The sequence below is a fragment of the Sorex araneus genome, chromosome 5 (assembly GCF_027595985.1).
Source record: "Sorex araneus isolate mSorAra2 chromosome 5, mSorAra2.pri, whole genome shotgun sequence".
NCBI classification, from domain to species: domain Eukaryota; kingdom Metazoa; phylum Chordata; class Mammalia; order Eulipotyphla; family Soricidae; genus Sorex; species Sorex araneus.
Window position 1 is genome coordinate 104,324,735 of NC_073306.1, and position 16,341 is coordinate 104,341,075.

General features: G+C 40.1%; 1 protein-coding gene across 2 annotated transcripts in view; it reads right to left on the reverse strand.

Annotated features, from left to right (window-relative positions):
* JMJD1C (jumonji domain containing 1C) overlaps nucleotides 1-16,341 on the reverse strand; it is a 217,069-nt gene that overhangs the window by 167,408 nt on the left and 33,320 nt on the right. The window contains exon 1 of one of the 2 annotated variants that reach the window (XM_055138889.1): nucleotides 6,283-6,645. The exons of the other annotated variant lie outside the window; for it this stretch is intronic. Within the exon in view, the coding sequence (XP_054994864.1) occupies nucleotides 6,283-6,495 (213 nt within the window). The 5' untranslated portion in view covers nucleotides 6,496-6,645. Of the gene's footprint in view, nucleotides 1-6,282; nucleotides 6,646-16,341 lie in introns of those variants that run through there. 2 annotated transcript variants of the gene reach the window in all.

Genomic DNA, 16,341 nt, shown 5'->3' on the forward strand with positions numbered 1-16,341 from the left:
TGAGAAAAGGTGGTGCTCAGGACATACTCCTGGACTTGTGCGCAGGGACCAGTCCTGGAAGTGCCGATGGCCCATAGTGTTTCAGAGGACTGAACTCAGATAGCCCATGTGCAAGGCAAATGCCCTACCCACTGTATCTCTCTAGTCCACAAAAACAAATTTAATGCTATACTGTTTTAGCTCTTTCTATAAATGTATTTGCCATTTCCTCTCCTTAAAACTTCGATTTGTATTTCACAAAGGGTATTATAACTATTTCCATAAATATTAGCTGCTTATTTCAAAATCATTATGGAAAGATGGGACATAACATTTATACTGTGTTCCCTTTACACAAATGAATAGTTATAAAGAAAAAAAGTATTTCTCTTAGACATGAACTTTCCCATATATTAGCATGCAACTTTCTTCTTTCATATTCTTGAACTTAAAAATGGTTTCAAATACAAAAACTTTGATAGATGAACCAGGCTCTTTCAGCTCATAAGTGACCATCTCATAGTTACACCAAATTCTTGTATCTTTGAAATATTCTAAAACCTATTTCAGGAATACTTAGTTGTATGTTCTACTATTTCTACATTCTCTAGCATGTGACAGGAAACCTACATTTAAAATACATAATTTTCATATCAATAAATCAGCACAGCAAATACTAGAAGACATGTGAAATGATAGAAGCAATGAAATTTAGTATCTGTAGGACTGGAGAGGTATTATAGGGAGTAGGGCTCTTGCCTTCCACACAACCAAAATGGGTTCTATCTTCAGAATCATATATATATGCCTGAGTACAGCCAGCACTGATCCCTGAGCACAGAACCAGAGTAAGCCCTGAGTACTACTGGGTATGGCCCCAAAACAGAAGAAAATATATGTCACGATACTAATGCAATTAATTCCAAGTAAGGAGATAATTAGATGAACCTTCATCAAGATTTTTAGTAACAAATGAATCTTTTCAAAAATTTAAACTTTTAATAAGACATTATTGGTCTTTTCTGTTTTCATTTTAATATGGGGGAGACTTGAGAAGTACTCTTTTAATTTTATTTGGCAGTGCTCAGTAAATATTCCAAGCTTGGTGCTCAAGGAGGTTCCAAAGGGACCAAGTAGTGCCCGGGATTGAAATGGATACTCCACACGCAAAGCAAGTGTCTAAACCTTTATATTATCTCTCTGGCATACTAGTTAATTTTTAATTTGAGGGAAAGGTCAGAAGACAAGGTAAGTGGACTACTTATAAATAAGATAGTCAAGAGACAGCTCAAACTGTAATGCATGTCCAGGGTTCCATTCTGGGCACTACACGGTCCCCTCAACACCATCAGTATTGGCACCAAAACAAAAATCAACATAAAAAAACTGAAGAAAACAGTTTGATGAATCTCTCACTTTCTCAAAGAAAATGATATTAAGAATGCCAAGCCTTGGGGGCCGGAGCAATAGCATAGCGGGTAGGGCGTTTGCCTTGCACACGGCCGACCCGGGTTCAATCCCCGGCATCCCATATGGTCCCCCAAGCACCGCCAGGAGTAATTCCTGAGTGCAAAGCCAGGAGTAACCCCTGAGCATCGCTGGGTGTGACCCAAAAAGCAAAAAAAAAAACAAATAAATAAAGTTACAAATATAAATCTGCAAGTATATTAGAAATCTCGGCATACTAAATATATTAGAAATCTCGTCATTCTAAATCAATGGCACATGATTTAGAAGGATAACTTTCAAAACTTGATAGTTGATTAGGTAATACTTGATCTCAAAAGTTATTCTTACCAGGACTTGCCATGTGCATTAATTGCCTATCACTTATATTAACTAATATAACTTTGGTGGTTTAAATAGTATGAAGTGATTGTAGTATTTTATACATCTTAAAATGACATTTAGTATGGTTCAATTAGGCTAAAATCAAGGTGTGATAGGATTTTTTTGGGGGGTAGGAGGTGTCTCCCAGGTTTCTCTCAGGATTCAAGGCTGTTCCCCTCCCAGCCATTCTCAACGTTGGCTTGTGCATGGTTTAACAGTAGGACCCAAGGATTTGCTGCCTTTACCTAGGCCACTCCTATGGTGCTGAGGGGCCCTTCAGTGCTACACTCCATGTTGCTCAGGGACATAATGTGCTAGAGATCAGTCCATGGCTGTTCACATGCAAGACAAGTCTCTGTAACCTCCATACTGTCTCTTCAGCCCCAAGACTTTGCTGCTTTCTTGGGGCCACTGGGATAATTCAGTGGGCTCCTGTGTGATTTGCAAAAGTGGAGAGCCCAGCTTTGATCCCAGAACTACGTGGTTCCCTGAATATTGCTGTGTATCACCCACATCCTTAAAGGAAGAATATCACACAAGCAGAAAAGATATTCTGGAGGCTCTAGGTCTGTGCTCTTTCATTTACCAACTTAAAAAATATTGTACCACTGACACTTGGATGTATTGAGACAAAGAAACAACTAGTGTTGGTGTATGTGGGGGGAAATGGGACCCTCCTAACATTGCTGGTGGGAATGGCACTGGCCCATCCATTTTGTAAAACAATATGAACATTTCTCAGGAAAGTAGGAATTGAGTTCCCATATGACCCAGTAGTTCTGCTTCTTGACTTCTATAGTGAGAGCTCAAAAACTCTAGATGTGAAAAGACTTTTTGCACATCTGTGTTCATTGTAGCACTATTCACAGTAACCCAAATCTGAAAACTACCCAATTAGTGTCCCAGAACAGACGACTGGGTAAAGAAACTATGGTGTATAGGGGCTGGAGATACAGTACAGTAGGTAGGATATTTGCTTTACACAATGCTGATCCACGTTTGATCCCAGCATTCTATATAGTCCCTTGAGCATCGCCAGGAGTAATTTCTCGTGCAGAGCCAGGAGTAACCCCTGAACATTGCTGGGTGTGTCTCCAAAACAAAACGATGGAGTACATACATGATGAAATAGTACTGGGGGTATAAGAAAAGATGAAATCATGCTGTTTGCTGCTACATGGATGGAGGGTATTGAAAAGTGAAGTTAGAATGGGGGCAGGTGCAGAATGACCTATCTTGTGGTATTTGGTATTTAAAAATTTGGTATGTGGTATTTAAAAAAACAAACATAGTAGAAGAATAAGAAATGTCCAAAAGCAGTGGAATCCAAGAACTGGTCTTCAGTAGGGAGTTGACCACAGAGGCATGAGATTGGTGCCCCTGGCACTGAGATAATATTGGAGGGACGAAGACATTGGTGGAGGGTGTGGTGCGGAAGGTTTTATATATAAAGTCCTACTGAGGTTTGGATGCCACAGTTCTTAAAATTTAAGAAGAAAAATATGAAATTGTAAAATGTGACATTTTCTAATTTGATACAGAGCATATTTTTCTTTGAGAGCTCTACTCTTTCCCATCATGGCTTGGCATTCTTTTTTTTTTTTTTTTTTTTTTTTTGCTTTTTGGGTCTCACCCAGCGATGCTCAGGGGTTATTCCTGGCTTTGCACTCAGGAATTACTCCTGGCGGTGCTTGGGGGACCATATGGGATGCCGGGGATCGAACCCGGGTCGGCCGTGTGCAAGGCAAACGCCCTACCCGCTATGCTATTGCTCCGGCCCCCAAGGCTTGGCATTCTTAATATCATTTTCTTTGAGAAAGTGAGAGATTCATCAAACTGTTTTCTTCAGTTTTTTTATGTTGATTTTTGTTTTGGTGCCAATACTGATGGTGTTGAGGGGACCGTGTAGTGCCCAGAATGGAACCCTGGACATGCATTACAGTTTGAGCTGTCTCTTGACTATCTTATTTATAAGTAGTCCACTTACCTTGTCTTCTGACCTTTCCCTCAAATTAAAAATTAACTAGTATGCCAGAGAGATAATATAAAGGTTTAGACACTTGCTTTGCGTGTGGAGTATCCATTTCAATCCCGGGCACTACTTGGTCCCTTTGGAACCTCCTTGAGCACCAAGCTTGGAATATTTACTGAGCACTGCCAAATAAAATTAAAAGAGTACTTCTCAAGTCTCCCCCATATTAAAATGAAAACAGAAAAGACCAATAATGTCTTATTAAAAGTTTAAATTTTTGAAAAGATTCATTTGTTACTAAAAATCTTGATGAAGGTTCATCTAATTATCTCCTTACTTGGAATTAATTGCATTAGTATCGTGACATATATTTTCTTCTGTTTTGGGGCCATACCCAGTAGTACTCAGGGCTTACTCTGGTTCTGTGCTCAGGGATCAGTGCTGGCTGTACTCAGGCATATATATATGATTCTGAAGATAGAACCCATTTTGCAGGCCACCTGCAAGGCAAACGCCCTACCCGCTGTGCTATCGCTCCGGCCCCTATATTTGTAACTTTAGAAGGAAAAATAATGGTGATAAAAATAGTGTCTACGAGGGGTCTTTTTAGATAACTGGTCAAACTCTTCAGGATAAATTTCATTTTACTGATCAAACTCTGTAGTAGTACTACGAATTCTGTAGTGATAAAGTTATGAAAGAATACAATATTGATGCTAACATACTCCAAGTTTGAAAATGTGAATGAAATTCAAAAAGAAATTCAGAAAATTCTGAAACTTTAAGATTGGAGCCATTTAACAGCTCAGATCAGTCTTTAGCAACATTAATTTTTCATTAAAAATGTTAAAGAAAAACTCAATAAACTCACAAATAGTTTATTTTTTGAAGTAAAGCATTTATAGTGAAATGCACAATGTACATACTGTTATTTTAAGTTATAGCAACCAACAATCAAAATAAAAAACCTCTGTAAGAAAATTTTGCTTTTCAATCCCATTTTTAAATGTCTAGCTTAGCTTAACACTTTAACAAACTGATATGTAAACCACCATAACAACATATAAATTTCCATCTAAAGCAATAATATATTTAAATCTGATAACTACAACATTATTTAACCTAAAATTTTACTAATTCTCACGAACTTACTAAAACTATGAAAACCAAATTCTTTTTCCAAATTTGTAACTAATTTTATAAAAATAAACTATAACTACCTTCCACATAAGTTCAAGACAATCACTGTACTTCAGGATTAAAAGGAGAAATAAATTTAGCACAATCATTTCATACAAACCAAAAAAGTACCTGAACTGCCACAACTTGTAGAACCACTGAGATCAAATATGCTTAAGATTCTCTATTCAACAAAACCAGAACAAATCTTTAAAGTTATCACTCTCCTTATTTACTACTAGAAATATGAACAAAATCAAATTCTGCAATATTAAACCGCATGAAAATATATCATTGATTAGTCATGAAACTAAGTTTACAAGAACAGACTCAAAACAAAAATATTAAACCAGGTATAGGGAGATTAAAATTAGATTGCAAACCCTGTATACAATTTCCAGGTTTGAAAACTTCCAGTGGGGGAGAAAAAATAAACATGCTCCCTGGCAGTAGCATTAAATTACAAGGATTATGTATTCACCAATAAACATAACGAAGCACAAAATCGTGCCTCTTCACTCCTCCCTTTATGTCCAACCTGTCCCTCCGTGAAATATGTTAAGGGCACATACCCCATCTCAGTATCATACACATTCCTATACACACACTGAAAGAATACACTGATAATGGCAAACATAAGGGGGAAAAGACACTTGAAAGGGTTTTGAGAACCCCGTCATGTTTTAATTTCAGTATTTCGTTGTTTCATTCAAAATCATATAAAAACCAGGGACAGCCTTTTGAAAAGCGCGATGAACACCCCCACCCCAATATAAAGTAAAAAGCACTAGAAAAAAATGAAAGTTGATTTCGGTCGCCAACTCTTCATCAAGAAACTCCACTTACAGCGCCCGCTCTCAGGAATGCAAGCATCCCGGCAGAAGGGCTGAGTCGGGACCGCCGCCGCGGCCTTTGCCTCGCAGCCCAGGGAACCCCAGGGACCCGGAGAGGCTCCGGCCGTTTCTCCTCCCTCTGGCCGGGCTAACGGTTAGTCCTCCGTGCACTCTCCGGGGCCCTCCTCTCGCTGGGGCGGCCCGGGGAGGCGTCTGCGCCGAGCCCTGAGCGCCGCGCGCGGCCCGCCCCCCTCACCCCACCTGCCCGCGTGGGGTCCCCGCAGCGCCGCCTGCCAGTTCGAGCTCGGGGGCCCAGCCCACGGAGGCCGAGGCTGAGCGGGGGCCCACCGGGAGGCGGGGAGGCGCGGAGCCCGGCGGGGGCTGCGGGCGAACACGCCGAGAGGGGCGTGCCCGCCAGCTGGCCGGGCCGAGCCAGGTGCCAGCGGGAGCCCCACGCGGGGCCGCTCCCGGCGCCCGGCGCGCGCTTACCGACAGGTCCGGGTTGCGGCGGTCCCGGTGGGACACGGCTCGGATGACCCCCGCTCTCCAGCCCCGCCAGCGGCGGCCGCTCTCCCCGCGCTCCGGCCGCGCCTCTTCGTCCCCGGCCAGGCAGAGGAACCGCTTCCCGACCAGCTCCGGCCGCGTCTCTCCCGCCATCGCCCGCCGAGAAGGAACCCGCCCGCAGCCGCTTCTACCGGCCATCCATGCCCGGAGCCGTCCCGGCGGCCGCGGCGGCCCCACGCGCGAGTGAGGACGAGGCGACCTAAGGCCCTCGCAGCCGACAAAATTACCCTAGACTCCCGGGCTCGCAGCCTCCGGGGGCAGCGCCGCGAATGATTTTAAAAGAAAAAAACTGACAAATTTCCACAGCACCGTCTGAGGCCCCGAGGCAACCCCGGCCGCCGCCAGCGCGCCGCGGCCAGTACTACTCCGCCTCCCCATCCACTAGCACAGAGGCGAGCGCCGCGCGTCTCCTTCCGCCGGCGCGGTCGAAGGTGGGAGGAGGCAGCCGCGGGAGAGGGTCGGAGGAACCACCGCAGACGGAAAGTAGTGCCCGGCGCTGGCGTGGCGCCGGCAGCGCGACGAGTCGGGCTAAGAAGTGAGAGGCAGGAGGATGGAGGGGACGCGCTCTCTCGCAGCATCACTGTTTACGAGCGTTTGGGGGTCCATCTCTTTACTCGTCGCTGCCTCGAATCGGGGTGCTGAGAGGGGGGCGTGGCGCGAGAACCAAGTATGGAGTACCGGATCCACCGGGGCCATAAAGTAAGCTCCAGGTGAAACGCCCCTCTACGGAGATCCTGCAAGACGCCCGGGTCTGAGGCTTTCAGTTACGCCCATTCCTGTCTCAAATCAATCCTGTAGTCTCAGTTGCAAAGAGCAGCGCTTTTCAAGAACTCTGAAGCCCACAGAACAATCTCAATGCAAAACGACAGTCCAAAACTTTAAATGAAAATGGAAAAGAAGAAAAAAGGAAGTCATCCTTTCATACTTCCCTTCTGCAGCAACCGTAATTAGACTATTGGGATATTCGTAGATTTTCTCCTAGCTGCAGCTTTGCTGTAAAAATTCCAAACTTGACAATTCCTTACAATGGACAAACTGCACCAATTTGAGTGTTGTTAGTACTAGGACATACTTTAAGCTCGCCTGTCACATAATTTAAATAGGGAAGGGTATCAGAAATATCTTGGGAAGAAATGATTTTAGCCAATCACCGTTCAAGAAATAAATGATGTTACTTCCCATCCAATCACAAGAGGGTCTTGTAATTCATACGCATGAATTCTACAATGTGGAACAATTACTCCTTTGATCCAACCCTGAATTCTTAATCAAACCTCCTTACGTATATGTCAGTGAGCAGCTGGACTTCAGACATAACGTTTTGAAGGTAGTTTTTAAATTCCACACACAGATTTTACAGTAACACTAGTGATTATAATCAACTAGAAAAATTCTAGCCCAAATAAAAACTGTTCAGTTTCCCAAGAGATTTCCTCAAACCTCTGTTTAAAGAAAAAGAAGTTGCCTTTTTAGAGGAGTTTACACTAGTAATCTGAATATGTTTTAAATGCTTCTTTAGAACACTCAAGCTAAGCTGTTTGAAGTGGAAAAAAAAATGACCACTACTAATATGTTAGATAACCAAAATTACAAGGAAGACAGATTTTAATCATCATGGTCTAATTTCGCCAATCTACAGCCCAAATATAGAATTGTAAAAGACAACCATTAATGAAAAACCATTTCCAGAAGTGCGTATTAGCAAGTGGGGAAAAAAACTGAATTTTACTTAGACAAGTCCTTTGGTACCTTCAGGTACATGCTGTATAATAAATAGCAAGATGTCTTAAGAAATTCAGGCTAAAATTTGTCTTGTGATCTTGGCTATTGCAATGTTACAATAAAAAGTCTGCTTTCTAATTTCAATAATTTATTGTCTAACAGAAAATGTGAAAATACAAATACAGATCTTCCATAACTTATAATGGGTTTAAATTCTGATGAATCCATCATAAAAATAAGTCGAAAGTATTTGATACACCTAACCTAACAAACATCATAGCTTAGTCTATCTTACTTAAAATGTGTTCAAGATACACACATCAGAAGCAATAGGTGGGCAAAGTCATCTAACACAAAGCCTGTTTGATAAAAGTATTGAACAGCAACGTAATTTAAAGAATACTGTATTATAATGGCCTATTACAATTTTGAAGTATAGGGGCTGGAGCAATAAAACAGTGGGTAGGGCGCTTGCCTTGCATGGTCAACCAGGTTCGATTGCCAGCATCCCATATGGTACCCCTAGCACCGCCAGGAGTAATTCCTAAGTGTAAAGCCAGGAGTAGCACCTGTGCATTGCTAGGTGTGACCCAAAAAGAAAAAAACAAAAACTGAACTACAGTTTCTACTGTATTGGTATTTTTTCAAACCACCAATAAGTTGAAAAAAATCATTAACTTGAACTACAAAGTGATCTGAGAAGAGATGCAAATAATATTACCATTGCATAAATCTCATTCAGTAACTTACAGGTTATAGCTTGTCAGCTTAGATAGAACTGCCATCTCATTTCAATTTTGTAGGTAAAATCTGCTGCACTGGGTCTCTAAAAACCCTACCCACTGAATTTTGTTAAGTGCTCTACAAAGCTTGTAAAACAATCAAATCATGAGAAACAAAGGCTGTATGTATTCATCACATTTTCTTTTTTTTTTAATTGAATCACTGATAGTTATAAGCTTTCATGTTTGGGTTACAATCACACAATGATCAAACACCCATCCCTCCACCAGTGCACATTCCCCATCACCAATATCCCCGGTATACTCCCCCTTTCCCACCCTTCCCCTGCCTCCATGGCGGACAATATTCCCCATACTCTCTTTACTTTTGGACATTATGGCTTGCAACACAGACACTGAGAGGTCATCATGTTTGGTCCATTAATTCCTATCCGGACTGATTCCTCCAGCCATCATTTTCTTAGTGATCCCTTCTCTATTCCATCTGCCTTCTCCCCTCCACTCAAGAAGCAGTCTTCCAGCTATGGGGCAATCCTCCTGGCCCTTGTATCTACTGTCCTTGGGTGTCAGCCTCATGTGATGTTATTCTGTACTCCACAAATGAGTACAGTCTTTCTATGTCTGTCCCTCTCTTTCTAACTCATTTCACTTAGCATGGTACTCTCCATGTCTATCCATTTATAAGCAAATTTTATGACTTCATCTCTAACAGCCGCATAGTATTCTATTGTGTAGAAGTTTCTTTAACCAGTCATCTGTTCTGGGCATTTGGGTTGTTTCCAAATTTTGGCTATTGTGAACAGTGCTGCAATGAACATAAAGGTACAGATATCATTTCTACTGTGCTTTTTTGCATCCTTGGGATATATTTCCAGAAGTGGTATTGTGGGGTCATATGGAAGATCAATTTCTATTTTTTGAAGGATTGTCCATATTGTTTTCCAGAAAGGCTAAACCAGTCGGCATTCCCACCAACAGTGAAAGAGCATCCCTTTTCCCCACATCCACGGCAGCACTGGTTGCTTTTGTTCTTTTGAATGTTTGCCAGTCTCTGCTCATCACATTTTCAATCATAATCTTAGCACTATATTCTAAAACACACACACTCACACCTACACCTACACACACACACACACACACACACACACACACACACGCAGAGCCTTAAAGACTTGGTGTGCTGGTATTTGTTTTAAGGAGTAATTATTTTATTTTTCCAGTAAATCATAACTGGAAATGATGTGAAATTTAAAGTCAGAGTTGAAATATTAAAATATTTAATCCATTTGTCCATTTGTTTTCTACAATCTTTGTTTTTATAAAGATCCTTAGAAAATGTTCTGGGTACTGAGAAGAAAAGTTACCAGTATTTTCTCATTATAAAAATAATTAAAGTTGTACAGAACCACTGAAAATGATTTCTTTACTTACAAAAACTAAAAGAAAAAATCAGGAAGAGTAGAACCATTCTTTCCACTCCCATATGTAAATATTTATATTAAATATGTATATACACAAGTTTCAGAGATAGTACAGAGATTAAGGTGCTTGTTTTGCAATCCTGCAGACCCTGCTTCCACTCTCTGGAACCATATATGGTCCACCAAGTACTGTCAAGACCACTCCAGAGCAAGCAAAGAGCCTGGAATAGCCCCTGAGCCTCTCTGGGTGTGGCCAAAAACCAAACAAACCAAAAAAGGTGTGCGCACAGCAATACAAGGAAGTTTAATTTCAAATAAAAAGCACTGCAGTGTTACTTCAGTACACACACACACACAAATCATAAAAACAATCTGTGACTAAAAAATAGAAAAAAAAATCCTATGTGTGAAAAAGGAATTCTCACCCACTGCTGGTGGAAATAATGTCTAGTACAAGCCTTGTGGTACAATCGGTACAGAGAATTCTCAGTAGGCTTAGAATTAAACTGCCCTATGATGCAGCGATTCCACATTTGGGCATTTATCCACAGGACATAAAAACACTCTCAAAAGGACATATGCACACCATTATTCATTGCTGTACTCATTACAATAGATAAAATATGAAATTAACCTAGGTGTCCAATGTCAAATGAACAGATTATGAAGATGTGGTATATATACACAATGGAATACTATGCAGCTGCAAGGAATGATGAAATCATTCAATTTGCTGCAACATGACTGAAACTGCAAGATACCACATGAGTGAAGTAACCCAGAAGAAGAAAGACAAACACAGGATGATCTTGCTTATCTGTGGTATACAGAATACTGGATGAGGAAATGTACTGTAGTAAAAAGGTGGATACCTAGATCACCCTTGACCCCAGTGTTCAGAAAGGAGAAGGGCAAAGAAGAAATCAAGGAAGGAAGACAACGAGAAGCTATGGGTGAAGAGACATCAGGTCTTCTGTTATACTGGTGATACAGGTGCATATTATAGTCATATAGCCAAAACACAAACTCAACAATACTGAAAACATGAGATCTAAGCTGCAACCACTTAAACTCTTTGTAATGTGCCTGTCCAGTTGACAGACAGGGATAGGGTAGGGGTTGGAGTGGGGAAGGAATTAGGAACACTGGTGAAAGGAGGTTGACACTGGTGGTGGGATTTGCATTGAAACACAACTATCAATAACTTTGTAAATCAGTTCTTTAATAACAAAAATGAAAAAAAATAAAGAAAACAATCCTACTGTGTTGGTGAGGATATAAACTGGTACCGCCATTATGGAAACTCATTCCATCCATGTTGTTGCAAGATTTCATCTTTCACGTAGCCAACTAGTATTCCCTTGTGACTAGATACTGCATACTTTATTCCACTCCTGTCACTGGACACTAGAACTGTTTCTGATTCTTGGCTATTGCAAACAGTACTGTAATGAACGTAGGTGTCCATACGCAGCTTACAAGAATAACCTAAATACCCCTCCCAGTTAACAGATTATACATAATTTATTTGTTCATTTAGCATTTACTATCTCATATCCTGAAAGGCACTGTTGACTAGCCTCGAAAAGCTCACAGTTTATCTAGAAAGACAGACAATAAAAATGCTGTTATTTGTGTATTTAAGGAGTCCATCAATAGAATGGCGCAAGGTAAGTTTAATGCATTTAAACAAGTAACTTTCAGGGGCTGGAGCGACAGCACACCGGTAGGGCATTTGCCTTGCACGTGTCCAACCTGGGTTCAAGTCCCACATCCCCATATGGTCCCCTGAGCACCACCAGGAGTAATTCCTGAGTGCAAAATCAGGAGTAACCCCTGTGCATTGCCAGGTGTAACTCAAAAAGCAAAAAAAAGGGCTGGAGTGATAGCATAGCGGGTAGGGCGTTTGCCTTGCACGCGGCCGACCCGGGTTCAAATCCCAGCATCCCATATGGTCCCCTGAGCACCGCCAGGAGTGGTTCCTGAGTGCAGAGCCAGGAGTAACCCCTGTGCATCGCCAGGTGTGACCCAAAAACCAAAAAAAAAAAAAAAGAAAAAAAAAAAAACCCTTTCAGATCTATTATGACAGGTAGATTTTATTGACAAATCTAAGACTAGATTGCATTTATGAAAGTCCTAAACTATAAATATATCCACACTATACATGTATGTACCTAGGAATCATGAACGTTAACATTATAATACAAAAAGCCAAGATTTTCAACTAAATTATGCTAATGGAAGAATAGTAATAGAAGTGAATATAACATCTATTAATAAACTTCAAATAATTTTCTGTATATATTTCCCTAAGCATTTAAACTAAATTGCTCAATCAGCTGGTGTTGATAAAATTCTTGTCACTGCCTCAAGAAAGTCGTATCTTGATTCCCAGAGTAGGCCAAATCCCCAACTATGGATTTTCAATACATTGTCTATTTGTCTATGCGCTTAAGATCATGACTGTATTTACATACTTTCTAATATAACTTTGGATATTTTACTCCATAAATATAACTCCATCATGGTAAACATAGTATATTTTTGTTCACATTTATATTCCCATCATTACTGTCTTGTGCAAAATATTCATTAAATGTTATAATGAATTAATGAATATAAAAATGGATTTTTTTAAATCCAATCTAAGAGGAACTTAGACCCTCTGTACCAATGGACATAAATAAGAATCTATGTTATTCTTACACGGTACTCACAACCTCAAAATACTTACTGAGCAGATGGAGAGAGAATACAGGGCAAATGCTTGCCTTGTAGATGACTGACCTGGGTCTGATCCCAGGCATTTCATATGGTCCCTTGAGCCCATTAGAGTGATCCCTGACTTCAGATCCAAGATTAAACCCTAAACACAGTCAGATGTGGCCACAAATATATAGAGAGACATATATATCTATATATACACATAAACCTATACAAATATATATATCTTACTATTTCATCATGAAGATCTAATGTTACAACCTTCATAACTTAAGCTTTAACAGAAAAAGCAAAACTGTTCCTTGAGATAATTTCTGAAGAACAGATAAAAACTTAGTATTCCTAAGAAAAATATTCATTTCATTACTAAACTACCAATTTAAAGCAAACCCAAAAATGATCCTATGAGTGTATATCCAAAATAACTGTCTACTCAGCATTTCAAGATCACCAGTCTCTAGCAATGCCTTTGATGGAGACATACACCAACTTTAACTTTTGACTTTCCACATGATGCCATGTGAAGAAAGGAAGAAAAAGAAGGGAGAACATTAAGGCAGGAAAAAAGGAAAAAAATCTCTGGGAGACCTAATTAGACATGCACCACATTTATTATCCAAACTTAAATACAGGCTGTTCAAGAACCTACTGCATTTCTTGCCAATATTTTCTATTTAAAATGATAATTTAGGGCTGGAGAAATAGGACAGGGTAAAGCACTTTCCTTTTTTTTTTTTCTTTTTTTGGGTCAAACCCAAGAATGCACAGGGATTACTCCTGGCTCATGCACTCAGGAATTACCCCTGGCAGTGCTCGGGGACAAAATGGACTGCTGAGAATCGAACCTGGGTCGGCCGTGTGCAAGGCAAACACCCTCCCCGCTGTGCTATTGCTCCAGCCCCAAAGCGCTTTATTTAATAAGGCTGATAGTACAGTGGGTAGGGTGCCTTCTTTGCATGTGGCTGATCTGGATTAGATCCCTGGCATCCAATACGGTTCCCTGAGTACCATGAGTAATGATACAGAGTAATGGGTGCAGAGCCAGGAGTAACCTCTAAGCATCACCAGGTGTGGCCCCAAAACAAAGAAAGCCCATTTACATTACCTATTTCTTTTTTTTTTTTTCTTTTTGGGTCTCATCAGGGATTATTCCTGGCTCTGCACTCAGGAATCATCCCTGGTGATGCTCACAGGACCATATGGGATGCTGGGAATCGAACCCAAGTCGGCCGCATGCAAGGCAAACACCCTACCCACTGTACTATTGCTCCAGCCCCACATTAGATATTTTTTTTTGAACAGGTTAGCTGCCTAAAGAATTATGTTCCTATTAGTCTCACAAGTTTTCACTATGGCCACACATTAACAGCAGCACAGGTACCATATTTCATAGCATAATTGTCCCAGATTTTATGTCTTTTTTCCAAAAAAAAATAATAATGGGGTGTGACCATTATGTGAAGTTTTAAAGGTTATAACCAATTTCTGCACTGAAATGAAAGGAGAAAAAAAAGTGAGACAACTGAGTAGTGGCAATAATTATGTGGTAAAGTATGGTACAAGTCCCAAAGAATGGCTTTGTTCATATTCATGAAAGTTAATTAAGGGGAAAAAGCGTCTATATTTGTATTTAAAGCTATAATGAGAACAAGTCAAAGTAAAATCTAAGCAGAAAAGTAACTTTGACTCAAAATCTCAGCATGCTAACTATATCCATTGATGTACTTTTCCACAGATGAGGCTAGATTCTACATAATGAAGGAACTTTATGATCAAGAACACACAGCTCTGAGGCACATTTCTCAAATTAATAGCATCTGGCTTCAAAGAAACAAAACCAAAACAAGACCTAGGAGTGAAATATGGGGAATCTCTAGTCATTCTTTCTTTGGCATATTTTAGAAAAAGGGGAAAAAAATCCCGATTATGTATAATGAGATTTATAACATAAATAGCCAATAAAAATAAATCACCCTATGAAGGAAATTGTTGTCTTCAGAGACCACATGTGCCTTACCTCTATAAATTATTTCATTAAAAAATTGGGACCTACTTCTAAGACCTGTGGTTCACAGAAGCAGAAGTCCTTGAAGGCCCATCAGTTGAAGGGCCGGAGACGGTACAGAAGTGAGCTATTTGCCTTTTGTGTGATCAACAGGACTCAGTCCCCAGCATCTCGGTCCCCTGAGCACCACCAGGAGACAGCCTTAGCTACTGCCAGGTGTGCTTAAAATAACAGCAAGATGGACATAACCAAATCTAAAAAAGATTAAAAACCTAAAAATCAAATCAACATTCCCCAAATTTCCTGCTACTCCAAGGCAGATACTAATCTTTGATATTACCTAAAATTAAATGACTAAATAAAGTATTCAAAAGGCTAGCCAACAAAGGTGAAACCAGTGAAGTCCATTCAACAGTCATATACAAATGGATGTTTTAAGACGTATATCCAAACCAGGAATTAGAAATCACATAATGTAGCATAATGAAAGAGTTAATTGTCAAGAAGTCTAGACTGCTTATACTACTGACTACCTAAAGAAGATCCTTCTTAACTGCTAGGTTCAACAGCGGATCAAAAAGCCTACAATGGTTGCTTCCATAATGAACATATACAAAACTTTACCAACATTCTCTAAACTGTGAAACAACTATTAACATAGCATTTGTACTGTTCATACTGCTTTGTTACACTGTTTTAGCTATTATAAATAGCCTAGAGATTATACTATACTTTTTAGTTATTATAAATAATTTAGAAATTACTTAAAACGTATTAGAAGATATACAAATAGTATGCCATAAAATTCTATATGAAGAATTCAAAAATCCCTGGCTCAGGGGTCCTGGAATAAATGTCAGTGAACACAAACAAGAGGAATGCCTATAACTGAGGCATAACACTGTACTTCTAGAAATCGTACATAGAATGTAGAGGTAGAGGCTTGTTTCTGAATCAACTCGGGGCTACCTCCTGGCAGTGCTCAAGGGACTGAGATGCAGGGACTGAGTCCTGTTGGTCACACACAAAGCAAATGGTAGGTTCAAACTTAAACAAAATTTAGTGTACTTTAAGTAATAATGCTTATTAAAAAATCAAGAGTTTGGGCCAGAGCCATAGTAGATCGGGTAGGGTTCGATCCCAGGCATCCCGTATCATCACCCAAGCACCTCCAGGAGTAATTCCTGAATGCAGAGCCAGGAGTAACGCCTGAGCATCAGTTTATGACTCAAAAGGCAAAAAGAAAAAAGAAAAAGAAAAACAAGTGTTTTTAGTCAGAAAGACTTCAAAGTTTTCTCTCTCAAAAATCTCACAGAAGTTAAGTTAAATCATTAATACATACATACTAATAATACAGGTCAAAGGATTT